The following is a 26,721-nucleotide window of genomic DNA, read 5'->3' on the forward strand; positions in this document are numbered from 1 at the left end:
CTACGGGCCTACCGAGCCTTCAGAGGCGACTGAATCCGGACGTCGTAACGTAAAAATCATGACGTCACGCGCACGCTCCCGCCCGCGCGTTGAGTTTTTCCCGCCCTTCCCGTAACGTCACACGCACTCCCCCACCTACACGCGCAGCCCGGGCTCTCGCGGAACCTCCTGTCGCCCACCCCCGCACGTAGGCGTGCGCGCCCCGGCTCGAGGATCCGTGCGCGCTCCCGCCCGCCCTCCCTCCCTCCGGGGTTGAGGCGGCTCCGGGGCCCGCCCGACATCTCTCCATCCCCGACGGAAGGAGCAGAACGTCAACTAGGGATGCTCCCGCCCGGAGGCGAAGGAGCGGCGGCGGCCAAGGGCATCCGCGCAGAGGAGGGCATGGCGGCAACGCGGACGTGAGTGACCGGCACGGAGGGGGGAGGGGGAAAGGAGAGAGCGGGGAGAGAAGGGGCGGGGCTGGGGAACTGGGAGGGGAATGGGAGGGCCAAAGGGAGTAGGAGGGAGCGGGAGGGGCGGGGCTTGGATCAGCGGGTGTGGTCACCTAAGGGAGTGGCTTTAGTGGGAGGGCCAAAGGGGGAGGGGAGGGGCTGAGGTGGTGGGTGTGGCCGTGGAGGGCGGGGCTACATTGGGTGGGGAGGACCGACAAAGGAAAGAACTGGACCAGGCTGAGTAGGTGTGGCCAATGAGGGAAGGGTCCTTAAGGAAAAGGGGTGGAAACAGGTTGTATGGGAATAAACCAATAAGGACAGGGGGCGGGGCTGTTGTAAGGGGAGATGACCAATGAGGGGGGAAAGGTGGAGCCAAAATGAAAGTGGGTGGGGTGACATGGTGGGGGCAGGGCCAATGATGAGAATTGTGGCGCTTGTCTGGGTGTATGTGGCCAATGAGGAGAGAGGGCGGACCAGGGAGGGAAGAGGGTCAGAGTCTTGGATCCCCTAGTGGCGGGGTAGCAGCTGGCCTTGGGAGTAGTTCATTCTTTAGGCATTGCGAGAGCCACCATTGATCAGGGCACTAAACCTGTTTCGATTCCTTGGATTCTCTTGGCGCTCTTGAGAAGCTGGGGCCATCGTTATTCCCATTTTACAGATGGGAAAACTGAGACACAAGGAAAAGTGGAATGGCTTGTCACATAGTTACTGAGTGCTGGCTTTGAACTCAGGTCCTCCCTCCTCCCCGTTTAAGGCTGTATGCATTAGGCGATCCGAATGTGAGAGTCCTAAGTAATGTTCTAAATGTTGCTAGAGATACAAAGAAAACCCACCTACCCACCTAACCTACCCCCTCCCCAAAAAAAGAGCCTGCCCTTAAAGAGCTCCCAGTTAATAGAAAGAAAAAAAAATAATAACACGCAAACCGCCCTGTACGTACAAGGGACAGACAGGCCGGGCTGGGGGTAGCTTCGGGGCTGGTGGGAAAGGGCCATCTGTAGAAGATGGGATTTGGGCTAAATCTTGAAGGATGTTGGAGATGCCAGATGAGGAAGTGTGCTTTCCAAGACTGGGGGGCCTGCCACTGAAAAGCAGAGGATGGGTAGGTGGAGCAGAGGGTCATGCTTGGAACAGGCGGGAGGCCAGTGTCGCTGTGTTCAAAGAGTATTTGTGAGGTAGAAGTAGAAGGAGACTTGAACGCCAAACGGCGTTTCCTATTTGCTCCCAGACACAATAAGGAGCCGCTAGAGTTTATTGCGTAAGGAAAGGGGTGGCGTGATCAGATTTGTATTTTAGGAAACCATTTTGGTGGCTGACCTGGATGGAAGGTGAACTGGAATAGGGAATTTTGAGACACCCAGACCCCCTCCCCTCCAGCAACTATTACAGTAGCCCAGGTGGGAGGTGATGTGAATTTGCCTCAGCATGGGAACAATGAAGAAGGAAAGAAGAGAGCGTAAGAGAGATGGAAAAAGAAAGGAAAAGAAGGTTTTTCAGGGGAATCTGGGACAACTTTGACCATGAAAGGGAAGCTAAGGGGACAGCCCTTACTATGGAGAGGAGACTGGGGTATCTCTGAGCACAGAGGGCACGCTAACCCTGCAGAGCTCAGAAAGAATTGAGGAGGAAGATTAGGGAAGCTTTTTCTCATCCCAAGGTTTTGCTTTCTTCTCCCTTCTTCTTCTTGCAGCTAAAGATGGAAAGATCTGGGAGAGGAGGTGGAGGTGGAGGCAGGAATGCTGGAGGGGGCTCCAGTGTCAGCAGAAGTGGCCTTTATGCCCAGGCTCAGCAGTCCCCGTGTCCACACTACCCCCCACCCACCGGCACTCCCGTCTGCCAAACTGGAACCGCCGTGGAGATCCAGGAGCTGGCCTCAAAGCGGGTGGACATCCAGAAGAAGAGGTTCTACCTCGATGTCAAGCAGAGTCCCCGCGGCAGATTCCTGAAGATTGCAGAGGTCTGGATAGGCCGCGGCCGACAGGACAACATCCGCAAGAGCAAACTGACCCTCTCGCTGTCCGTGGCGGCGGAGCTGAAGGAGTGCCTGGGGGACTTCATCGAGCACTACGCCCACCTGGGCTTGAAAGCCCACCGGCTAGAGCACGGCCACGACCGAGAGCATGATGCCAGGAGGCGACCACAGCCCTCAGCACCGTCCCCGCCGGCTTCCGTGGTGTCTGAGGAGCACCCTCACAGCGTTCTCAAGACAGACTACATCGAAAGAGACAATAGGAAGTACTATCTGGATCTGAAGGAAAACCAGCGGGGACGTTTCCTCAGGATTAGGCAGACCCTGACCCGAGGCCCCGGAGGGATGGGTTACTTTGGACACACTTTGGGCCAAGAACAAACCATTGTCCTTCCAGCCCAGGGAATGATTGAGTTCAGGGATGCCTTGGTCCAGCTCATCGAAGATTATGGTGACAGTGACCTAGAAGAACCCCAGAGAGGAGGGGAAGAGGAGCCCCTCGAGCTCCCAGAGGGTACATCCTTCAGGGTGGACAACAAGAGGTTCTACTTTGATGTGGGCTCCAACCGCTATGGCGTTTTCCTGAAGGTAAGTGAGGTGAGACCCCCTTACCGTAACACCATTACTGTTCCCTACAAAGCGTGGACACGGTTTGGGGAGAATTTTATCAAGTATGAAGAGGAGATGAGGAGAATTTGCAGCAGCCATAAAGAACAGAGAATGGATGTCAGAAGGGACAGTGGCGAAGAGCAAGAAGGTCTCGACTAGAGGACCAGTGAACTGTCTGTCTGTCCTCCATCTGTCGTGATTTGGAGAAGCGTTCCTTCCTTTGGGGGCCCCTCCTTGCCCTTTACACCTCCTGTCCCTCCACTTTCAGGAATCTGGCTATCCTAGTTATACTACATAGAACCCAGTAGAAGCCTCCCAGGGAGGTCATGGGGGAATTCCAGCCTTCCCAAAGCTGCATCCTTGGCAGCTTCAAGCGCTCAAGACTCTTGACCCAGGCAGGTCAGCACAGTGGTGACATTCTGACCTGTAGGTTAGAGGCAAGGCTTACATTGATTGCACTATTACCCAGTCCCAAGAAGATACTTGAGCCTGCTGTGGAAGGCTGGGCTTTCTACCTGACAGGTTTCCCAAAAGGAGGATTTAGGGGAAAGCTGCTAGGATAAATTGTAGGGAATTTGCCACCAGAACAAAACTGAACTACCCGTAGTCTGCATTGATGCTTTCAAGGAAACAGAAATCTTAAAATGGTTCATTGGCCACTAAGTCTGAAATGTTTATACTACTTAAGGGTAGAGATCTTGTGAGCCACCCAACTCTTTAGGAAGTTCATTGACATATTATACTGGATGAGTTTGAATGCTGTAGTATTCTGTGATTGCATCATTCTGGGCTCAGCGTGCCCTTGACACACACCACCACAAAGCCACAGAGGAGAGGGAAAGTGTGAGCCCGAGCTGGTGGAAACCAGCCCAGTAGTCAGTCACAGGATGGATGTCTTTAGAAGGATGCCCTTCTATGGGAACTGTGTAAGATGAGATGGATATTTTTAACGGTTTTCCAAATTACAAAAAAATATTTTTATATCCCCATTGGGGGTGGAGGAACACTCCAGCTCGTGGCTTTGTGGTGGGAATGTAGGCATTGAGCATTTTGTGCTGGCCCGAGGAGTTTGAGGCTTTTCTTCTCAGATGTTAGCTAGCCGATGGTTTCAGGTAGCTTTTTAGGCTTCTCCTTAGAAAGAATAGTTAAGGGTTTGGGCAAACCACTTAGCTGAGAGATACAGAAATCCATATGTGATTACAGACTTGAGTAGCACCTTAGTGATTCAGCTGATGAGGCTGTCTCAACACTTCCAATAGAAACGTGTCGTGTACAGGCTGGCTGCATCCAGAAAAAGGATTTCCCCAGACTGTGTGCCACAGTGGAAGAAGGTTATTTAAAGCTTGGTTGTAGGCACATTTCAAAGCAAAAAAATGAGGTGCTTTTTGTAATTCTTTAAAAGGTTTCCTTTACAGAAGATCTATCCTTTTATCTATTTTTAGTATTAATTTCGAGAAAGCAACTTTTCATCACCTAATTGATTTTTTTCAACAAGTGAGAACACAGTACATGTGTGCTCCAACCAGCTTTTTTTTAATTGAAGGAAATTCCATCTCTCAAGCTGCATTTTCTTGTGAATGAAATGATTGCCTATCATCTTGGCTTTATTCTGCTCCCACATCATCTAAGAGCCAAACACTGATTTCAATCTCCAGAATCAATTCTCCCAGATCTCTGTGAGAGCTGGTTTCAGGGATTAAAAACAGGACATGGCTTTTAGCATATGTGATTTTTTAAAAATCTAAAATAATGTAACAAAAAAAGTTTTGCACTAAAGTTGCCCCAAAATGCACTTCAGTAAATGTAATCAGAAAATATCACAGTTCTGATGGAAATAGGAGAATCGAGAGGGAAACGGAGACAGTTCCTTTCTGTGACCCAGCAGTGCTTTAGGGCACTGGGGATCGGGGACAAATACTGTCTGTTGCAAAGGGACCTTCATGAGCTCAGTGCATGTCACTGGACCGTCTGGATCTCTTTGAAGCTGCTGACAATTAGAAGGTAATAGTAGCACCTTGAGCTCCTGATACGCATGGTGGAGGTCGAGGATCTCCAAGGAGCAAGGCTGTTTTCAAGAAGCCGCAAATGTGAGTAGAAAGATTCCGTGGCTTTGCTTAAAGTCCAGTGCTGTACACTTGGACCCTTGGCTACGCAAGGCCCCATGCCGCTGGGACAACTACTTGTCAGATTGCAGCCCCCTCCGCTGGGGGTGGCCCACCACAGCGGGAGGCCTGGGCTGGCCCAGCCTGGCAGGCATTCCTACCTAAAGTTGTCTCTTTCAGTGTTCCAGTCTAAAGTGTGTGGTGTCGACTGATAGTAAACACTTCCTCTCTTGGTTTTCATTAGTCTGATACAGAGGAAGTATCTGTGCACCAATGCAAATGCTTGTAATTAGTGTTCTTGTTGGCATCATTTTGCACCAGGTTTTTCTTTAGGATAATTATATAATGGATTAGTTGAGCAAATAACATTCCAACATGGATACATCCTATACAAGGAAAAAGTCATCTGAGAGCGTTCAGTTGGACTGCTGAGTTTCAACTGTCATGGTCTAGTTATAGCCAACTTATTGAATATTCTGTAAACTAAATAATGTGTGTAACTATTTAATCCTTTTATTTCTTTTTCCCATAAGTTATATTTCTTTGAAAAATGAAGGGAAATGGTGTTTTTATAAGGAAGACCTAGGAAGTCATTAGCCACAGGCTCACAAAATCCAACTCAGAATTCTGATGCCAAGGCACCTACCTATTGCCAGGTATCTCCTAAAATGAGCTATTACATTGGTGTGTGCAATACACATTTTATTTCCTGTCATTTATCATTTTGACATGGATTTGTACAAAAGAAGGGGAACCCCTGCCTTGAAGACATTCAGTTTTAAAGGTGCCTGGATTTCAGAGGGCCCAAAAGCGCATTTCTGTTTGGAACCTGCTGCATTTACTCTTTTTCAAAACCAAAACCACTTGTTCTCTGTGCAGTCCAAAAGCACTTGATAGTTATTTGCACATTGGAATCCAAGGAGGAAAAGTCCAAATGTAAGAACATGAGCTTATAGGGTTAGATTTGAAAACGGTTCTTCCCCACCTCTGGTCTATGGTATGGTGGCAGCAGCAGAGGAAGGAGCATTGCCATGTCCTGGGATGTTCAACTTCAGCTGTTTTGCAAATCGTTTTCATTGTTTAAACCCCCAAGTCCATGTCCCTTAAACTTGAGTAAAACACAAGCGTATTTGCACTAAAGAACATGGCCAAAAATGAAATCAAAGCTAGGACAGGGTGGAGACAAGTAATTGGAACCTCTTGAAATAATTGGTTCTTTAGAAAAATTTCACATTCAATCCCCCACCTCTATTTTAAATCTGTATGGTCCAGGCAGAAACATCTGCCCTTTCACTGATTTAACAATTTAATAATGATAATGCACTTTACCTTTTGTATATAATGTGTACATTGCTGCTGCCTGATGGATGGAACGTGCTTTGGTAGAACTATCTAGTTAGTATCTATGTAGAGTGTTTTTTTGCATGTAGATGTTTTCTTAGTACTATTGTAATCACTTGAGCCCAGTGAATTGGTGTCATAGAGAAGGGCAGAAAAAAAAATTACAAACAAATCTCAAACTATTTATAATGAATTTTAAAGTAGTCTTAATATCTGTATTCATAAAGGCTCAGAACCAATAAAAAACAAATTCTTACTCGGTTTAGTATTATAACATTGCTCATTAAGGATTCCCCCAAATTAATTTTGGTGGATTTCTCTAAGCCGTCCTAGCATTGATGATCATTCCAAGTCAGGTTGTCCTTCTTTCCCCTTCTGGTGAAAATGCAAAGTTTATTAACAGTGTTCTTGTTGATTGTAACTGGAGGGAACTGCTGCCAGAAAGGTACGCTGTGCTATATTAAATTCTTAAGGTTATCAGTGAAGCAGTGTCCAGAAAAACACAGTGTCCAGACAAACTTTTGTCAGAAAAAATGAGTGGTCACATTCAAGAAATGCAAAAACATAGCTAAAATTGGTCAAAATCATTCCACGCTTTTTCCAAATTGGCACAAATTGGCCTTTGCTTCAAATCCCAGTGCTGGGGAATGCCCCAAGGCCCCTTTCCATTCTGATTTCTGTGTGAAATGTACTGCTGAAAAACGGGATAAATGTTACTTCACAGCTATGTATGCTTCTGAGAAAGAAACAGCGTTTCTTCCTGGCTTTTGATCAAAGGGGCGTTACATGCCTACATTTGTTATATGTCTATATGTATATAAGTACATATTTATGAATAGGCATACTATTTTAAACTATATTTCTATGTGTTTATATTGTAGTTTTGCAAATTTTTCAGTGAAACAATCAATTTAGCTGAGCTGCACAATTTAAAGATGAGGAAACAAAACCTCTTAGAGATACTTAGTTTTGAAAAACAGCTTTATATCACAAAAGGTCATACATATATTATTTGCCATCTCTTTAAAATTTTTTTGTAATTCATTTGTAATTTGGGGGGAATGGAACTTCTTTTGGAATTTGGAAAAGGAATGTGATGGTTTTCTAAAAACAGTTTTTAGTGAGTTTTTTTAAACTTAATGTCTACATATCTTTCATAGGAAATACAGTTTTAAAACCCTTTTCCTAGCTTTATAAATGAGGGTTTGCTGTAGCTCCCCATACTGTTCCAAGTCTGTCTTTATATGCCAAAAAACTGTGAATATTTGGCAGGATAAAGTCATTTCAAGATCCAAAACAAACTAGAGAGTTTTAAACTGGGCTTCATATCTATACAATACAATTCAACAAAACTAAAAAAATTCTGTTACCCTTTTGTCACTGCCAGAACAAAATAATTGCACCCTTTTTCAAAGTGTATTTACTCATTACTTGAATATACAAGGGAGAAAACAAAGGGCTGTAGAGATACAGAAAGCAGCCTAGACTCTGGATTGTAGGGAGATGTCAAGGAAAAGATATCAGCAAGGAAGGAAGTGGTGGGGATACTGCCTGGATGCTGGTCTGGTCCTCTTAAGTCAAGAACACTTCTTGAGGAAGTGTTTCTCCTCCTCACCTCACCCTTACATCATTGTAGTATGGGAGGCCACTTTGGCATGGGGAGAGAGAATACATGGTCCATCCCCCACATCTGTCCATTGATCTGATTCCTCTATCTTTGACACAGACTACAAGATACAGAATTCTTCCTTTTTAGCTTATGGAACTTTGTTGCTATCTTACTCATTTTTATCATAGCCACTTTAGATGCACTATCTTCAGTAACATTTCTAATTTTTTTTTTTTTTACCAAATGTATAGCTGATGCCGACCTTATTTACACTGCACTTTTGCACATTAGTGATATTGACTCTACATATTCCCTAAGAATTTTGCAAAAGAAAAACACATGTATAAAAGTACATAGAAAAGTACTGGTATAAATAAAAAACCAGGCTCCTGTGTTCTCTATTTAAAAGTGCTTAAAGAGTCTTGTTAATTCTGCTAAAAATTATCCATTCATCATATTTAATTGTTACCTTTGAACAATGTCACTCAGAAAATGGTTGAATCATAGAGAACTTAGCCCAGAATCTTTATGTAATTAGTCCCCTTCCATAGGCTTTATATATCACGTAAGAGGTCCTCCATTTTTGTCACTGACACTACTAAATCATAATTGTCTTTCATCTTTAGCACAAGGCCCCACCACATTTAAAAGCAAAAATCAACTGTTACTTTCTATAAAAAGTAAATTAAGATTTCTACTGGAAGATTTTGATTTATCAAAATGAAGCCTCTTTGTTGTTCACATGTTCCAGTCCTTTCCAACTCTTTGTGATCCCATTTGGGATTTTCTTGGCCAGGATATTGGAGGGATTTGCCTTTTCCTTCTCCAACTCATTTTACAGATGAAGAAACTAAAATATACAGGATTAAGTGACTTGCCCAGCGTCATCACAGCTAGTAAGTTTCTAAGGCCAGATTTGAACTTAGAAACATGAGTCTTCCTGATCCCAAACCCAGCACGTTAGACATTGATACTATTTTTCAATCATTTCTTTAATACTAACATATTTACATAGCTCACAAAAAAATCTACAATATGTGTTGTGCTACAAGTACTCCTACTCACTCCCTCCCCTACTTTACAGATGAGGAAACAGGCTCTAGAAAAGTAAGAAACCTGCCATCAGGTCACCCAGGGAGTGAAACTCTGAGATAGAACCTAAACCCAAATCCCCTCCTAACTCTTAAATTTAGCTTGCTTGGGGCAGCACCAGCCCTGAAGTCAGGAGGACCTAAGTTCAAATTTGACCTCAGACACTTAATACTTCTTTTTGTGTGACCCTGGGCAAGTCACTTAACTCCAACTGCCTCAGCAAAAAATAAATAAAAATTTAGCCTGCTTCCTGCTAGACCATGCCCTAATTTCTACTGTTCAACAGATATAAAGAGTTAATAGTTGGGCCTAGCAAATAATCTCATTCAGAACAACAGCATATATTCAGAGGGCCTAAAATTTGTTTTGCTATCTTTTTTTTTTTTTTAATGGCTTTCTAATATGTGGTCTAAGGGCCTTTTGTGATGCTAGACACCAGAAGGCGTTACTCTTAAGTTGGAAGAGAATGAGGTGTCTGAGGTCATCCAACTCTCAGGAACATCTCTTCAGCTTCCAAAGAGCCCACCCCCTTATAACTGCAGATAGATGGGGTAGAACCGAGGCTGGAGGAAAGTCTGGAACTCTGATAAGAGACCTTTGCCAAAGTGCCCTTGGTAAGAATATAGCAGCAGATTTATAGAGCATGAAATGGCATCCAAATTTCATAAAAATCAACCAAGTTCTTTGTAATTTAAAGGAAGGAAACAAATGTGCTTTTTTTTTAAGATGTTAAAATAACATACTTATGTAGTAAGAAGCAAGATTTGTTCTTTTTTTGTGAACTGCACGCCTGTTCAAAGATACTTTAAGAAAGGCAGTCATGAGATAGTCATCAGTATGCTGATTTTTGAGGTTTAGGCCCTGAATCAAATCCTAGCTCTCCTAGCTTTGTACCTGTGTGAACATAAGCAAGTCACTGAGTCTCAGAAAATGGCCTTATAAAGCCTGAGTTTGCTTATCTGTAACCCTCACATGAGACTAGCTGAAGCAATCTCCTAGCTCTTAAGGCTATGATCTGTAGAATAAAGTCTGTACTCTGAGGGCTTTCTGCCTCAATGACTCTACGACCTCTCTGAGCTCATCATTCTTGGTGAAAGTATAGGAAATGTGACAGTGCCAGGTGACTTAAGCCATGTGTTTAGGGGTAAGGTAGATATCTGAGTCAAAATCCAAAAGGATCCCAGCAGGCAAGACCATTGGACTGACTCTAGTAAAATGCAATTCATCGGGGTTGCACAAAAATTAATTCTGTATATGAAACTTGGGGCATTGTTCTGAAAAGGCTCTGGGGGTCTGGAGGGACTGAAAGCTTAGAATCAGTCAGCAGCAGGATGTGCCCAGGGAGATGCCCAATTTTGACTCAGCTGAAGAGGGGCAGATCTTCCAAGCATAGGGAAGTGGCAGATCCTCTGTCCTTTACTCTGGCCAGACCTCAGCTGAACCACACTTCTGGGCATTGCAGTTTGAGAAAAACATAGAGGAGTATCCAGAAAAGGGCGCATCCCAAGATGGTCAACGGCCCCAGTCCATGTCTAGTGAAGATGAGCTGAAGAAGCTGAATGGGTTTAGCCTGGAAAAGAAAAGCTTCAGGGATGATGTGAGCACTGTATTCAATTGTCTAGAGAGCTATTATGTGTAGGAGATGAAATATGTTCTACTTGGCCCCACCAAGCAAAACTGGGAGCAGTAAAGGGACGTGGGGGGTGACTATTAGGACAAATCTTGTGAGCTGTCCAGAAGAAGAATGGGTTGTCTCAAAAGGTAATGAGCTTCTCCTCCTTGGCGATCTTCAACCAGAGCCTGGACAGCCATTTGTCTGTCCGTTGCATTGGCAATTCTTTTTGTGTACAGGTTGAACTAAGTAGCCGTGGTTGTTCCTTTCCCCTCCAGTTCTATATCTGTGTGCTCTATTGTTAAAAGAAATTTTTTTAAAGAAGAAAAATTCACTTTTAAGGAAAAATTTTGCTTCAGTCTAGCATAATAAATTTTCTGGTAGTACTTTCTCAGTTTGTAAGGATGATTAGAATCATCAGTGGTGACATCTCTGGGAGATGTGTATTTTCTCTTCTTTCTTGAAGTAGTTATTTCCTCAGAAAGAATAAATTCCTGTTGGCCAGGATGAGCTTTAACCTCTATCAGTGTCAGTTATAGTATTTCTCCACAGCTGAGGCTTAAATCTGCTATACTTAACAGGCTCAGGAAGGGAAGGACAAGTTTCATTGGGAATTCCTGTTGGCTGATGTTTTAGTTTTCACTCCACTGCTAATCAAGCTTTTCTCTGGAAAGATACAGATGTGGAAATAATGCTACAAAATGAGTCTTTATGGTATTTAGGACCAAAACTATCAAAGGAATAGGACTGGAAGGAACTGACTTCTATGGTTTTTTTTATTGGGATAATAACACAAATCTTAATGTTTAGCTTAGTGTTTCTTGGTTATGTCCACCAAAAATGATGGAGATGTTAGGTAGCTTTAAGAGCTTCCAGAATTAGGGAAGTTACCAGTTGACTGTACTCTGACCTGGAATTTAATAATCTGGGAGAGTCCAGAAGAGAGAACAATGATGATGGTCAAGAGTTTTGTATTTCATTGTCTTTCTCCCTCTTCTCTCCCTGCATCACCTAGTTTGGAGAGGGGGTCACTCTTGAACTGATGTCTTTCTTTCTTGGTTTCATTGTCTATCCAATTCTCTTCTTCTTTTTCTTAGACACCAGCCCAATAATGTTTAGCAGACAGAACAGTCTTGGGCTTATTATATTTGCAGAAACTTCCTCTGGGATGTGGGGGTCTTTTCTTCATTAGACCTAGGCTAGGGGAGCAGTAATCACACCAAAAATGTTGCCACATCTTGGGGAAAGAAAACCCCATGCTCACAGAGGCCCATCCCTGTCAGAACAGCCCTCTGACAGCCATTGAGATGTGAATGATGTTTCCAGAATATTTTCTTTCTTTTACCCTTAAAACTCTTTTCCATCATTTGATCCCTTCCCTGTATCAGTGGTGAACATTCTCTTCTGTCTTTTCTTTTTGAAACAGATCCAGATGGAATGGTTTGAAAGCTGGCAGGCAAGGCTTCCCTTTCAAGCTCTTGGGAATTGCTTCTGATTTATAATGCTCAAGCAAGGTCTTTAATTTTGTACTCATATTTCTGCTCTGCCTCTAGTGAGCTCCTCTGGCCTCCATCTTGGTTAAGAATTCTTCACTTCACCATCCATGATTCTAAGATGGGTCTGTCTTTTCTTCTCCTGCATTTTATTTTAACGATGTAACTTTTTATATTCAGGCCTAAATCTGAGCTACAGAAAACATTTTAATAACTTTTATGTTCAGAGAGTAGGAATAGTTATAATGAACCAGGCTCAAATGAGATAATAGAAAGCATTTTGCCAACTTTAAAGGACTCTATGTGGCCATAATCATTCTCATGAAGTCATGAAGACCTCAGAAAATGAGTCTTCATTTAATGCTTTCATTCTTGACTTCCTCAAGAGGCTCCAAGGTTGCTGCTGTCTGGTGAAAATCTGTGCTTCTTAACATTTTTATTTCAGAGACAGCGTAGGTGTGTTTTTTGGATCTAGCTATTAGAAATTATATTCCAGTATTTCAGTGCTCCTATCTGGCATTCTCTCAGTATGTGTGTGTGTGTGTATTACTGGTGAGTCAGAACTGACCAAAAGAATAAATCCATTCATCCATGAAAATGTGATGTTGGAGTAGTGTTCATGAATCTCCCCGGCCTGGACCTGCCACTTAGTACTTACGTCACCCTCTTTTCTTCAAGGCACCAAGAGCCTTAAACTTAAATTCAAGGAACAGACTCCCCACCCTAAAGAATCTGCCCTTCACTGAGGAGACCTGAAATGAGAAGACCTGGGAGCTCCCGCTCTCACAGCCTGGCTTGAGCCGGATGGTTAGAGGTGACTTTAGTTGCTTCTTGGCAAAGAGACACCCAGAATTCGTTCATACTTTTCTCCTTTTAGCTGTGAGTTTGGTCACTGAGCTGTGTGCTGAAGCAGATGTGCTGTGGTGGGTATCCTGGCAAGGTGGGCCTTGGTTACGGCCAAACGAAAGGCCACCTGATTTGATTGGCATCCAGAAAGAAAGAAGAGTCCAAAGAGCCTCGGCTCATGTGCCTGGTTGGGAATCACGAAGGGGCTGAGCCTCGTTCTTCCCGCTGAAGGGCCATCCTTTTGGGTTCCTCCTTAGAGACTTCTGACTGGGGTAGCCTCAGGAGGTGTCCCAGAAGTCCCTTCTCACTCTGCTGTTCTGTGATTCGTTTAAAAGAGCTTATCTCCTTGGCAGGAGGCATGGCCTAGTGGAGCTAGCCCTTGAGTTGGCTTAAGAAGACCTGGGTTCGATTCCTGGCTCTGCTGCTTACTCACTGCCTGTGTGACCTGGGTAAGTCATTTAGCCCTTGTAAAGGCTCAGCTTCTTTAGCAGCACAATAAGGGGGCAGGCTTCCAGAGACCTTCAGGTCCTGCTCTTGATGGCAATTCTGTTTGGCTTTTTTCCCCAGGGATAGTAACATGCCTGTCAAATAGATGTGTCTGATTTAGGTGTGGCAATTCAGATAGAAACCCTGGAAGTTTTCTGTTTGCAAGGACCTAAGTGGGGGAGGACTTGTTGAATTGGGAAGCAAGCTGTAAAATGAAATACTGCCACAGCAAGATAGAACCAGTATGTGTAGAAAGGAGGCCATATCTGCATAAGCAGTAGGCCGCCTGCAATGCTGGGGCTTGCCATTTCCCCTCCATCTCGCCTGTAATTTAATTTCCAAAACAAACAGAAGAGGGAAGCATTTGGTTTCTAAGCCAGTCTTCAGTACTTGGTCCTTAGCAGGCCTTTTGCTGTGGTGATTGGATGTCTTCTGCAGACATTAAGTGGGCCTCGGGCCCCCAGAGGCTGGAATAGCCTCTGACGTCCTTGTGCTGAGAAACAGCCCCTGGGCATGCACCAGAGATGAAATGTTGGGCCAGCTTACCACTGGCCTCTGTGTGTCTCAGCCACCCTTGCAATTGGGCTAATTGAGCTTAAGGCCTGGGTTTGAAGCCACTCCCTTTGTTCTCTCTCATAATAGCCTCCTCTCTAGTTATATTAAACTTCTGTTGTCAGATGGTTCTGCTCACATCCTTGTAAAAGAGCCTAAGCATATTAGGACAGATCTCCGCCAGATCTTTCTAAATCCAGAACCCTAGTATACCTCTTCAAAAAGCCCAGAGGGCAAGGAAGACGAGGCCTGGAACTCCCTCAGACCCAAAGACTTTGCATCCATCTGTCTAGTCCTTTGTTTTATAACTTTCCTCCTTGGGAAGTTAGCCAAATATATTGTGTTTACCTGGTAGCCACCCAGCCACCTAGGACTTAGCATAGTGCCTGGCACATAGTAGGTGTTTAGACCATCTGTCTGCTGGACACTAGTTGCTCACAACCAACATCTCCAGAATTCTGTTCTATCTTGAAGCCAGTCTGTTAGTATCTTTTCTTTCATTGACTTCATTTCTACACTCGGTTATTTTGGTGATTTTTCTCAGTTCCCTTTTTCTTAAAATTTCATCTTCTCCAGCCCCATCAGTCATAACTTCTTCCTCAGTTTACATTTCCTACCATTCAGTCTTAGAAATTCCAGTCCACTCATGTTCTGTGAATTTATAACTACAAAGCAACTACATTTCCACAGATAAAATTTGTGTACAGTGGAAGGAGGTGTCATCAGGATGGAAGCTTGGAGCTACTGGAGATCCCAAATTTCCTTGGACTGTTGTCCCTAGGCCTTCTCGTCAGTAGAGATACTCCTTCCATCCGAGTACCATACATACAACATAAAATGAGCTCAGGTTAGAGATGCAATAGCTGTTTGTCTCATGACAGTTCTTATCTGGAGAGATTTGGCAGATTTTCTTGGATTTCATAGTCCTGATTTTTCTAAGCTCTTTCACAAGACTTTCTTGAACCAGACTGAACTTTAAATGACTCTGGAAAGTAGACTGCTGAAGCTTTGTGAAGAAAAGACTTATCCAATAACAAAACAAAAATGCATTTTCCAAGTATCACCAAACAAAGTACTCCCCAATTCAAGGCAAAATCTTCAGAACTTTTCCCCTAATGTTGCTCATAAGGAGAGATCTGCAAACACTGTAGGACCTGGGGACCTGAGGGCATTCACCTTACTCATGCTCAATACCAAGTTCTCCACAGAAGCAGCAAAGTGATGTTGCCCTTATGAAATGTAATCCTTGTGGCCTTGATCTTGGAATAAGCTGCCTTTGCCTAGCCTGAAGGCTGCCAGGGGACTCTAGCATGATGAGGCATTGACCATTTTTCTTCCAGTTTACCAAGTGTTTCAAAGTATTAGATTCCTCTTTAGACATTCTGAAAGCATTGAATACAAAGGCCAGGAGCCAAACTCCATGAATCCTTAAAAGAAAATATCATTGGATTTCTTAAAAATAATTTCTGTAATTAAAGGCAGCAACATGGTGTCTCAGATAACTAGTCTCAGAGGCAGTGTGACCCTGAGCAAGTCACAAATCACTCCTCCTGGGCCCAAGATAACTGTCTCAAAGTATCTGAGCTGCTGTTCTGCAAAAGTGGATGTAATTCCTCACTAGAATCTCCTAAAATGTAGGGAACACAGATCTGTTTAAAAATCTACAAATTCTTGAAAATCCTTTCTGGTTTTTCAAAGACATTGAAAATCTTATTTTTGTTTTTTGAAAACATAGACATTCTGGCATTTTTCCTTTTGATCTTTCTTAATTGATTTGCTTCTCAAGTTCATTTTCCTTTGGTTGCGAGAGAAAACTGTAGATTCAAAGATCTTAGCTGGAAGGGACCCTAGAAGTTATCTAGTCAAACCCTTACTTTACTGCCAGGGAAACTGAGACCCAGAGCAATGACTTGACAGAAAGCAGGTGCACAGTAAGTGGCATAGTCAGTATTCAAGGCCAGGTCCTCCCCCTTCCAGTTTAGCCAATTTCCCAACGTGCCATGTCCCCATACCCACGCTACCCAGCCATCCAGATTAAGCCACGGGACCAAGGGTGTAGAAGTAGAGGATTTTCTCATGTGAGAAGATGCTTACCTTTCTGTAGTACTTCAACACAGGTATCTCTTTGTTGCTTAAAAAAAAAAAAAAAAGGAATTTGACAAAGTTGCTATAACAAAAATCTTCCCAAAAAAGAATCCTACTTCCCCATTAAACTTCATTATAAAAAACAAAACTATTCCTTTTAGAAAAAATTCTCCCACTAAGAGGGAGGAACTCCCCTCCCCAACAATGAATGTCCTCTTCCAGGTACCTGGTTTGTGATCTCCCCTCCTCGGATAGATTTTGCCTTGCCACTGCCCCCACCCCAGATCTGTCGATTCCTTCCATGCTTTTAGGTTCCTCAATCCTCATTACAACAGAAATAGCTGCTCTTTTCCACCTGAAATGTCCCACTACCCACCTTTGATTCAGATGCAAACACGAAACCTCCCTCAAAGCCCTGTTCTCTTCTGTTTTTGCATTGGGCCTTTCTTGGTTAAAAGAAACAACATAGGAGAGGGGATATAATTCCTATTTATGTGATGCTTGTGAAGTGTACAAAGTCCTTTCTTCTTCTCAACCTTGTGAGAAAGGTCAGAACAAGTAAATGCTTTATACCCATTTTATAGGTGAGGAAACAAGCTCATCAAAGTCAAGTGTTTTGTTCAAGGTCTTGTTTGTTGTTGAACAGAAATATCTCAGCACAGGGAAATGTGTAAAAGCTTGACATAGCTTTCCTGTCCTTGAGCTCATTGGTTGTGAAGGGCTTGTAGAATATGGATAGTCTTTGGCTTCCTCTTAAGTTCCCCAATAATGCTTGAACCTCTCACACTTTCCCTCCTACATGTAGGCTCTTTCTTTCTCAGATCACTTCCCCTTGCTCCCCCACTGGGGGATGCCCACTGGGAGGTTGTGTTTGATCCTGCCTTTGTTTAAGAAGTTATGTCATCTTATGGCCCTTTAAAAGAGTGCTTCTCTTAATCAGTTTGTCTGTCAATAAAACAGAATTGTAGTTTCTTTTTTGAAGTAACCCTTTAAAAAACAATCAAATGAGATAACATGAAAAACTTTTAAATTGCTAAGTAAAAGTTAGCTATTACTAACAATTCTGAATTAGTGTTCCATATACTAGTAGGTGTTTAATAAATATTTATTGATAGATGAGGCCTATGAAGATATGGAGACACTAATTTTTATTCTATTAGAATTAGTTTGGAATTGTTCGATTAGGGAAAAAAAAAAAAAAAATCCATCAGTCAAAGATAAGATTAGAGGGCTTGGCTGGACCGCAGTTTGATGAAAAAGAATGGGGGGGAGCAGTGTTGAATGGAGTTCACATGCAGCCCAGTAGCCATACAGGTTGATAGAAGGCTACATTCAGAGATTTTAGAAGAAAGGAAATAACAATCTCAATGTACTCCAGATCCCACTGGAGCATTGGGTTTAGCTCTCAGCAGAAGATTTTAGAAAGGACAATGATCAGGAAGATGAGGGATCTGGAGACCAGACCTCACTAAAGTCACTGGGAGGAAATGGGAATATTGGACACAAAGAAAAAGAGACATCAAGGGGCCATGCTGGCTGACATGAGAGAGCTTGTGTCTCCTCTCGTGGGCCTTGCAAAGAAGCAGAGGAGCCCCCCTCTGGAACTTTCCCAAAATGCATAGGATGGGCCGCCTCAGGAGCTAGTGGGCTTCACTCTCCTTGAGGTTTGTCTTGAGTCTGGGCTAGAAGGCCACTTGTTTACGATTTCACACTGAGACATCAGTTGGGATGCTCTCTATGTGCTCCTGAAGGATTATGCATGAGATTTATAAGTGCTCACATTGTTTATAGTCTAAAAGATGTGCAAATAAATGATAGTGATCCCTGTTGCTATGAATGATAGTTAGTGTGCAGTCTTTAAATCTTACTGCCTGGAACACCTATAGTTTTGCAGGAGCTGCCACCTAGTTCAGAGTTGAGCTTGAAAAACCACTTGTATTATAGAAGTCCACAGTAAAGTGGATGTGCACAGTTAGGCCCCAGAAGAGGGCACTTTGTTTTGAATTTCCTGTTAATAAAGAACAGGATGAATAATATATCTCAGATAATACTGGATGAGACACGTTTTCATTAGTGCACACATTGAGAACATGGCAGTACTATTTCTTTAATTACAAGGACTATTAAGTAATTGAACACATGAAAGATTACATTTCTTTAAACAAATTGGTCATACCTGATTATCAATAATATAGTTTCTAATACTTTCTAACAGATCCCTATTGTGGTGTAATGTAGAGGGTACAGCCTGGATTGAACCCTACCCCTGACCCATACCCGCAATGTGACTCCAGACAAGTAATTTCGCTTGTTTCTGTTCTAGGCAACTCTTTTTTGTTTTATCTGTTCTGTTTTCTCAATTACATGTAAACAAAAAAATTTAACCTTTTTTTTTTTCCATATTTTGAGTTCAGATTTCTCCCTTTCCACCCCGCCCCAATCCTTGAAAAGGCAAGCAAATTGATATAGATTATACAAGTGCAGTCATGCAACACATTTCCACATTAGTCATGTGGACAACTCCCTTAAAACAGGTTCTTAACCATTTGGGGGTCGAGGTTCCTCTGGCATGGCCCATCAAGTCAACAAGTTATTTATTAAGCAACCCATATATGCCAAACACTGTTCTAAGCACTTCGTGAAACCTATAAATCTCCCCACCCATCCACCCATCAGAGTAATATTTTTTGATATAGAAAATCCAGTTTGACAAAGGTAACCAATGATTTTGAAGTTCAGTTATTATCAAAATATTTAATAAACTAGTTCTAAGACCCTCTGCAGTTAGGTGACAGAGAAGGCAGCAGCCCACAGTGGTGGAGGGAGAGTTCTTATTGGGAGTTTTCTCTGCCAAGGAAGTCACCAGTCCAGTTCACAGTTTCTGAATTAGTGACATATAAACCTGTACGTGAAATTAAAAATAATACTTTGCATACACTTTCAATGTTTTTCAGAGCTTTTTCACCTTTTTTATTTTTGTGGTATAGCGAGCAGCTTTGGAATCAGAGGACTTATGTTCAAATCCTGGCTCCAAAACCTTCTTTATGGTAATCGAAGCCAAGGGCAAACCTCAGGATCATTGAGAAAGGTAAACGAATGTGACTTTGTAAGCTCACAGAAAATCATTGCCTTCCCTAATAAACACTAATTGCTGAGTGAACTAGGCATTTCTCTTTTTTCTGCTATGGTTTGGCCCAGGAAATTGATTGGAGGTTCTAAATTAGCTATAGTTTATCTACTCTATAGTCATCAAGAGTCTGTTTGAGCAACTTGGAGCTTTTTAAACTCAAGGGAAAGTGGCTTCCCTGCTGTCTGCTCAGGACACCATTCCAAGAAAAAGCCACCCTCAGTTTATACTGAATGTTGGTATTATAGATAGGAACTCAGGCCTAACCAAGAAGCCCCATTAATTCATTGTTCTCACATTTGTCTGTCTGCCCACGCATAGCTTTCAACCCACTAGGGAGATTAGATCCATGCACGACCCATTATGGCTCCAGAGTCTCCCAGTCTGATTTCTGATCCCTTCCTAGACAGATCTTGGGCTTAATCCCTTGATTTCCTTGACTTTTACTATAACTAAACTCCTTAGGCTGGATCACCAGCTTCTCCCATTCTGCTTACTCTCGGGCCTCCAAATTGCCTTGTCCTTCCTTCTCTAATATCTGGCTTGTTGCCCTCACTAATCCTGGACTACCACTTTACTCCTTCCTAGGCTTTATCTTGAATCATGGAGCTGGCCTCCAGATTCTGCAGGCCAAATTCACTTCAAAGTTGAAAACATTTTATAAAATGCATACTTTTTATGTGCTAACTACTGGGGAGCACAAAGGTATATGATTAACTCTCCCAGCCCTAAGGAAATTTAGACTTATGCACATTTTAACTTCTTTCCATCCCAAATTCATTAGGATTAGAATAAATCAAATGAGTGTTATATAAAAAAAAAATAATAATAAAAATGTCATTTAAATAGCCTAATATATATAAATATGTGAAATAATGTAATATTAATTAAAATGTCATTTTAAAGATTATAATAAATTAGATCTTGCTTTCTACAAGAACAAGAAGGAACCTTAGGTCTTTTCCACATCTCAACCCATGATATCATAATATTCCTTCATCTAACCCCTTCCCATTTTGCACATAAGGAAACAGACCCGAGAAGGTTAAGTAACTGGTTATTTGCTCAATGATAGGAGAAAGACTGGAATTAACTTCACTCAAGGCAAGACCAGTTTTCAGATGTATTTGAAACTTTAGGTTCTTAATGTCCACAGCTACCAAGATTGATCCATGAAAGAAAGACTTTTCCTATCCAAAGGTATGTTGTGCAGGATCAGTGGGGCACAGTCCTTGGGCCCTGTACCCTTCTTTAACTTTGTTGGCTAAGCCTCCAAGGATTCATAATGAATCTCCTAGCATGACCTAAGTAGGTTATGACAAATTGTATGTTGAGTGTTAAGACAGTGACAGTCACAAAATAGCTCCTGATCTCAGGAACTCCCACTCTATGGGAGAGACAACATATACACATTTAAATATATAGAGAAAAAAAGAATAAAGATCACCAAAGACCCTTGCAAACCTAGGAAGATAGTATTGTTCTAGCCACATTTCACATCAGCATCAATTTTTTGATGATGAAATCAATTTGTTGCCTTTTTTCCAACATAAAGAAACTGCATGAGGGACTCAGGCAAAATGGTGGGTGTACTTTAAATTGTCTAATAGAACAGTGGAAAGAAGTAACCACAGCTGCCTATTTAAGTCTGTTTATTAGTATCAAATGAGGGACAAAATGGGGGTACATGATCCCTAATAGTATTGAGCATTGTCAACAAGGACTTCCAATGAAGATGAAAGAGCTAATTCCAATTTATTGTGAGGTCTTCTCCTGAAACTGGCTTTTGGATGATGGGGTGCTGACTACATCAAGTCTAGAAACCCTATAGAGCATCCCAAGTGAGACTTGTAGTCACTCAATAGAGTTTGAGCACAATAAGCATATGGGAAAATCCAAATGGTTGAAAAATGCATCCCAAGTATGAAATGCTATAGAATGGACAGCCCATAGAGCTTGTAACTGGGGCAGACACTGCAAATGGATAGTGAGAAGACCCAGGATCAAAAAGAAAGAGAAGGACAGACAGAACTATCTTTGATGGATTGCTATATTCTTTTAAAGACCCCAAGATTTCCCTGAAACAAAAGTCCATCTTTTGAACACCAGTGTTTCTCCAATGACATTAGATAAATTATGGAATCCTTTTTTCAAAAAATTGGAATTGATGATCATTCAAAGAGCCATGGAGAGGCACCCATGGGGTGTGTCTCCAAGCTGCAGTATAATAGAAACCAGGTGTTTTGCCAAAAAAAAAAAAAAAAGTGCCATAGACTGTCATTAGAGGGATTCAGAGCTAGAGGCAACCCATAAACATTCACATACTCTCTTGGTCTCCATGCAACATCACAAAAACTGAAGGAATGACCCAAGCATATTACATTTACCCCTATGGCAGATTCATGGGAATATATGGACAAGAATCACCCAGGATGGGAACCCACATGGATAGAATCACAAATCTATTGTGAAGGAAGGGGGCTAGAAAAGTAGAATAGGCTGTTCCTACATTTAGGATTTTTAAAAGTCTGCCTTTGACAAGTTTTTTGTTGTCCATAATTTTCATTTGCTTCCCCACACATTTTATGCATGCCATTTCAACTTGTTCACTGATACTAATGCCCACGATCCCAGAGACCCATCCATCACACGCTGCACAGACTTAACCCGCTGTATGGGTTTGTATGCAGTCTCATTGCAGAAACTTGAAGAGCCTGCTTATGGAAGGGTAACTGTGGCCTTTCTCATGCACACTTTCTCATCCCAAGCAGGAGCACGATCTCCGGAGTGGTCAAGAACCACAGGGGCTCTATCCATTGGAGCAAGCTCTGTCATGCTTCTCTGGTCAGGAAGAATCCTGGTAAGGTCTTTCTCTGGAGAGAATGCACCAAGCTTTCTAGTCACAAGAATAGTAGAGTTTGGCATCCTAGGATCCCTGTTTTTAGACAAACATAACTATTCTAGTTTCTAAGGGTCTTCAGAGGTGCAACACTTCCCCCAATTACATGTAAAAAAACATTTTCACATTTGTTTTTTTAAACTTTTGAGTTCCAAATTCTCTCTCCCTCCCTTGCTTCTCTCTCTACCAATTGAGAAAGCAAGTTGATATTGATTATATGTGTGCTGTCATGTAAAACATTTATATATTAGTCCTGTTGTCATCACTGTTTTTTTAGTCATTTTAAAGAACTGTTGTCCTCATGGTTTGAGGAGCTACCAGACCAGTAGCTAAAGAGATACTAACTACATTCCACCTGTGCTACTGGTCTGTATTTTGTTAGTGCCTAACTTGTAATGACTAGACAATCCATAGACATCTGTATCTGAATTAATGTGTGTTAATATGTGAATTTGAAAGCCCCAAAATGGATGGCTGGTGGTAAATGTGTTATGTATGTGTGTACCTACATGTATATGTATAACACACTTATGCAGTACCTACCATGTGCCAAGTGCTAAGTCATGGGTGCAGAAGCCAATTAAATTCCAGGAAATAGCCCATGAAATGAAAGATGCCCCATAGCAGTTGTATGAAGGTTTACCAAAAATTGTCTGCTCACGTTTGTGTTAGAACTTCTGACAGTGTCTGTTGGATTGAAGAAATTCTAATCAGTCTTTCTTTCTGTGTCTGATCTTCTGATCACATAGGTGATCTATATATACTAGAGATAGAGCTTGCCTGCTGAACAGCCATACTCTATCTCAGTCCAAAAGTAGCTCCTCTACTTTGACAATTGAGCATTGTCAACAAGGACTTCCAATGAAGATGAAAGAGCTAATTCCAATTTATTGTGAGGTCTTTTCCTGAAACTGGCTTTTGGATGATGGGGTGCTGACGACATCAAGTCTAGAAACCCTATAGAGCATCCCAAGTGAGACTTGTAGTCACTCAATAGAGTTTGAGCAAAATAAGCATATGGGAAAATCCAAATGGTTGAAAAATGCATCCCAAGTATGAAATGCTATAGAATGGACAGCCCATAGAGCTTGTAACTGGGGCAGCCCATGTTTAATAATCTCTTCCTTCTGAATAGTCAACCATACTTAACTCCACTGGGCTCCAACATGCTCTCTACAGCACGAGACATTTTTCCTGTCAGTAATCTAGGCCTGAATTTGACTTGAACCAAATCTTAAATTGTGTGAGTAGATATCAAGGGGCATGTGAATTTGGGTGGGAAAATAGATACATTGTAATTTCCACTGACCTTTAGTGAACTTAGATATTTTCATTTATAAATTAAAAACATGATTATAAGAAGAGATCCGTAGGCTTCATTATTGACCATCCAAGGGGTCCGACACATAAAAAGGATGAAGGACTCCTGCTTGCCATCTTCACAAGACTCCCCTTCCTGAGAGTGATGGCCAAAAGTTCATGACAGCCCTTGTGTGATTCACCTGCCTGGAGAGCTGTGGTCTCCCTCAGGAAATCAGCACGACTGTGGGGTGGAGACATGTCCTCCACATGAGTCATCAGCAAGTGTACTTTTATGAGGAAGAACTAACACAATGAGTGTCTTTGCTTGTACTCTTGGAGGGAAGATGCAATTTCAAGGGACTAATGAAATACTCAGCTCAGCCATAAGCAGTTGGTATTAGTAGAAATATGAAAGGGAAAGAGAGACCATTCTGCCCACAGCCATCAAGGATTTTTTCACATTTAACTAGGAATGAGCAGCCCTTTAGTTTCTTTATTGAGTAAGTGTACACATTTATCATTTTAAAATTGTATTTTAAGAAATATAAGGGGTACAAAGGAGAAAAATTAATTTTTGTTAATTTTTTAAAATTATTTTTTATTAAAAGAAATATTCCTAGTTCTCAACCTGAAGAATACCAGAGTTATAAACATTTTCTCCAATACCTTTGCAAATTAACGTGGTTCATTCTCCCTTCTTTAACCAATTTCCCAATATGATCTTCATAATTGTCAGAATCCCTAGTGAAATCTACTTTGAAAAGACAGAATTTAATTCTGAATGAGTCTTCTTCATTAGAAATATGAATATCACTAGTTCTTATTACCAGTGAGGAACAGGTTTTATTCACTAAGATTATCTTAGCCTTCAGCGGTAGGGAATTAGCTCTTTTTCTCATGGGTATTACATGTTAGAGTCAGGCTGTGCCATGGTTAATCATCTGAGGCAGAAGACAAGTCGTTTCTGAACACATCTCCCAACCAAGCACCCCAAATGCTCTCCCTGTACAGGCCAGGTTGTCCTTTCTCTGCATTAAAGGACTGTTCAGGATTCTTTAGTTCTGTTGAGTGTGGGTATTCCCTTCATCAGCCTTCCCATGCCTTGGTCCACATTGAGTTAGAAGAATGCCACAAAAAGCTTATCAAGAGGGTGCAAGAAATATTTGGTAAATTACTCATTGGTGTGTTGAAATCACACTAGAGATTTGCTTCTCATCCTCAGTAATATCCTCTGAAATGTCTTTAAATTTCAGTAGTGAGACTCTCTCTCTCCTTGAATTTATATTTTGTTTCCTTAAGTTTTTAACATGGTCACTTTGGCCTGAACTGATTTCCTTTTGAGTTCTAGTTCTGATCTCCTAAGAACAAAGCTATCAGGCACTATGTCTATTGTTCTAAATTGTATCCAGCTTTTGTACTTCATAAAGTAAAACAAAGAGGGTGCCTTTGCAGTAGCATCGAGCTCATTTTTGCCCTTCTGCCTTTTATGTAAGCATTGCTCATGACCTCTTGCCTTAACTGTAGTCATAGCCTTCAGGCTGGGGGTCTATGCTTATCTCTCTTCTCCAGTCTGTCCTTCTGAGAACCACCGAGACGTCTTTCTAAAGCACATCTGTAGTCATATCCCTCCCCTAGGAACAAGAATTCATAATACAGATTCTTCTGCGCCATAGCTGTGACCAATTTTTCCAGCTTTCTTACTCTCTAAACCCAATCATTCTTCCTGGGCAGTAGCTGGTCCCTGATCCTCTCCTAACTGGTACAAGGCATCCTTCATGCCTGTAGGGCGCTGACTTACCATCTTCTGCGGTTACTATAGGCAGTCTTCTCCCTCAAGAACTAGCTAGGGGCTTCTCTAGGAAGCCTGCCCTTCTTCCTTCCCCAACTTTCCCCGAAAATAAGCTCTGCTCTCCTTGCCCTGATCTTGTCTCATCTCAGGAGGTGTTGGCCTTGCCACCCAGTCAGATTAAGGTCAAAAACTTGGCAGCCAAAGGGCCAGGGCCCGGCCGGCATTCTTAGGGTTTTTGCTACCCAGTGCACATTCTGCTCGTGAAAAGGGGAGCCACTAGGGACCTGGCAGGCTCCTAGTTTGTTCTACAAAAGAGTCGTCTGAATCCTAAACTCATCCCAATCCTCTCCTCTCCAACCATGTAACAATCCCTGGACCATTGCTTTGAAACCCACACATCCCCTCTTCCTCCTCAGAACCACAGTTAAGTGTTGTGCCCAAACACCTTGTATTTGCACAATACTTATGAGTGCCAATAATAATTCTTTGAGAAAGGGACCTTTCATTTTTGGCCTCTTCCCCAGTTTCTAAGATTCATTCACATGGAGATTTCCCACACAGTGACATTTATCATTTCCTTTGTTCCCATTCTTGTGGCTTGGTTCCCTAATGTCCTATGATATTCACTCATTGTAACTTTCCACTGGTTATCTATGTAAATGCTTTGCTCATAAAGACTAATAACCAATATTTTCAAAAACATTGATTCCATTACCCTTTTTAGGAATGAGCTAGAGTTAAAAGGCTCATGTCTGACCCTGCATCTTACAGCCTTATTTTATTTATTGTGTCTAATCTGCTAAAGATTTTTTAAGAGAGAGAGAAAACACAAGCATAATGTATAATCAGAATGCTAAAAATTGGCTATCTGTAAGCCATTGTGAAAAAGGAGGTCTTTTATGAGCCTCTTCTAGGATCTCTGTGTCAAAATATTCAAGAAGCTTGCCAAAACAGCTCTTAATGATGCTTTTCAGGCCTTACAGGGATGCAGGAGCTAAATTAGGAATTGAATAATCACAGTTGCAAAGATCTTTAAATGTTATGAAAAGCTGTGTTATTTTTTGAAAGTTGTAATTATTTTCTGGAAATTGTCTTATGCTAGATTTGTGAAATTCAGTGACCTTAAAAAAAAAAAAAAAAAAAAAAGGAATGTGTAAACCACCTGCTTATAGACAGATTTGTCATTGCACAACTAAAACATGTAGCACGAGCACTGTGGCACCTTGGTTAAGGAATGTGTAATTATCCCTCTAGTCTCATATCTCCTCCCCTTGAGTCAAGCTGACCAAACAGCCATTCAAGGATCCCCTTTGTGCGTGTGCGTGTGCGTGTGTGTGCATCTATGCTGCTGCCGACATTAGACCAGGAATCTCTTCT

At 42.1% G+C, this 26,721-nt stretch overlaps 1 protein-coding gene across 3 annotated transcripts; it reads left to right on the plus strand.

Annotated features, from left to right (window-relative positions):
• The first annotated feature begins 16 nt into the window (after positions 1 to 16).
• Positions 17 to 26,490, plus strand: PURG (purine rich element binding protein G). 3 transcript variants are annotated; one of them, XR_004230039.1, is made up of 4 exons: positions 17 to 398; positions 2,122 to 2,988; positions 13,458 to 13,553; positions 19,215 to 19,303. XR_004230039.1 is itself a non-coding variant. In XM_031941658.1 (3 exons), exons 2-3 carry the CDS (start codon positions 2,128 to 2,130, stop codon positions 19,308 to 19,310), a joined length of 957 nt encoding a protein of 318 aa, XP_031797518.1. In that variant the 5' UTR covers positions 17 to 398; positions 2,122 to 2,127; the 3' UTR covers positions 19,311 to 26,490. The 3 variants fall into 3 exon arrangements, 2 of the variants coding, with proteins under 2 accessions (XP_031797518.1, XP_031797517.1); XM_031941658.1 differs by lacking the exon at positions 13,458 to 13,553 and having other exon boundaries at positions 19,215 to 26,490; XM_031941657.1 differs by lacking the exons at positions 13,458 to 13,553; positions 19,215 to 19,303 and having other exon boundaries at positions 2,122 to 8,861.
• The last annotated feature ends 231 nt before the right edge of the window (positions 26,491 to 26,721 follow it).

Source organism: Sarcophilus harrisii, chromosome 6 (genome assembly GCF_902635505.1).
Source record: "Sarcophilus harrisii chromosome 6, mSarHar1.11, whole genome shotgun sequence".
Taxonomy (NCBI): domain Eukaryota; kingdom Metazoa; phylum Chordata; class Mammalia; order Dasyuromorphia; family Dasyuridae; genus Sarcophilus; species Sarcophilus harrisii.

Coding starts and splice junctions, on each gene's coding strand:
- PURG (XM_031941657.1), top strand. CDS start 2,128: ATGGAAAGATCTGGGAGAGGAGGTGGAGGTGGAGGCAGGAATGCTGGA.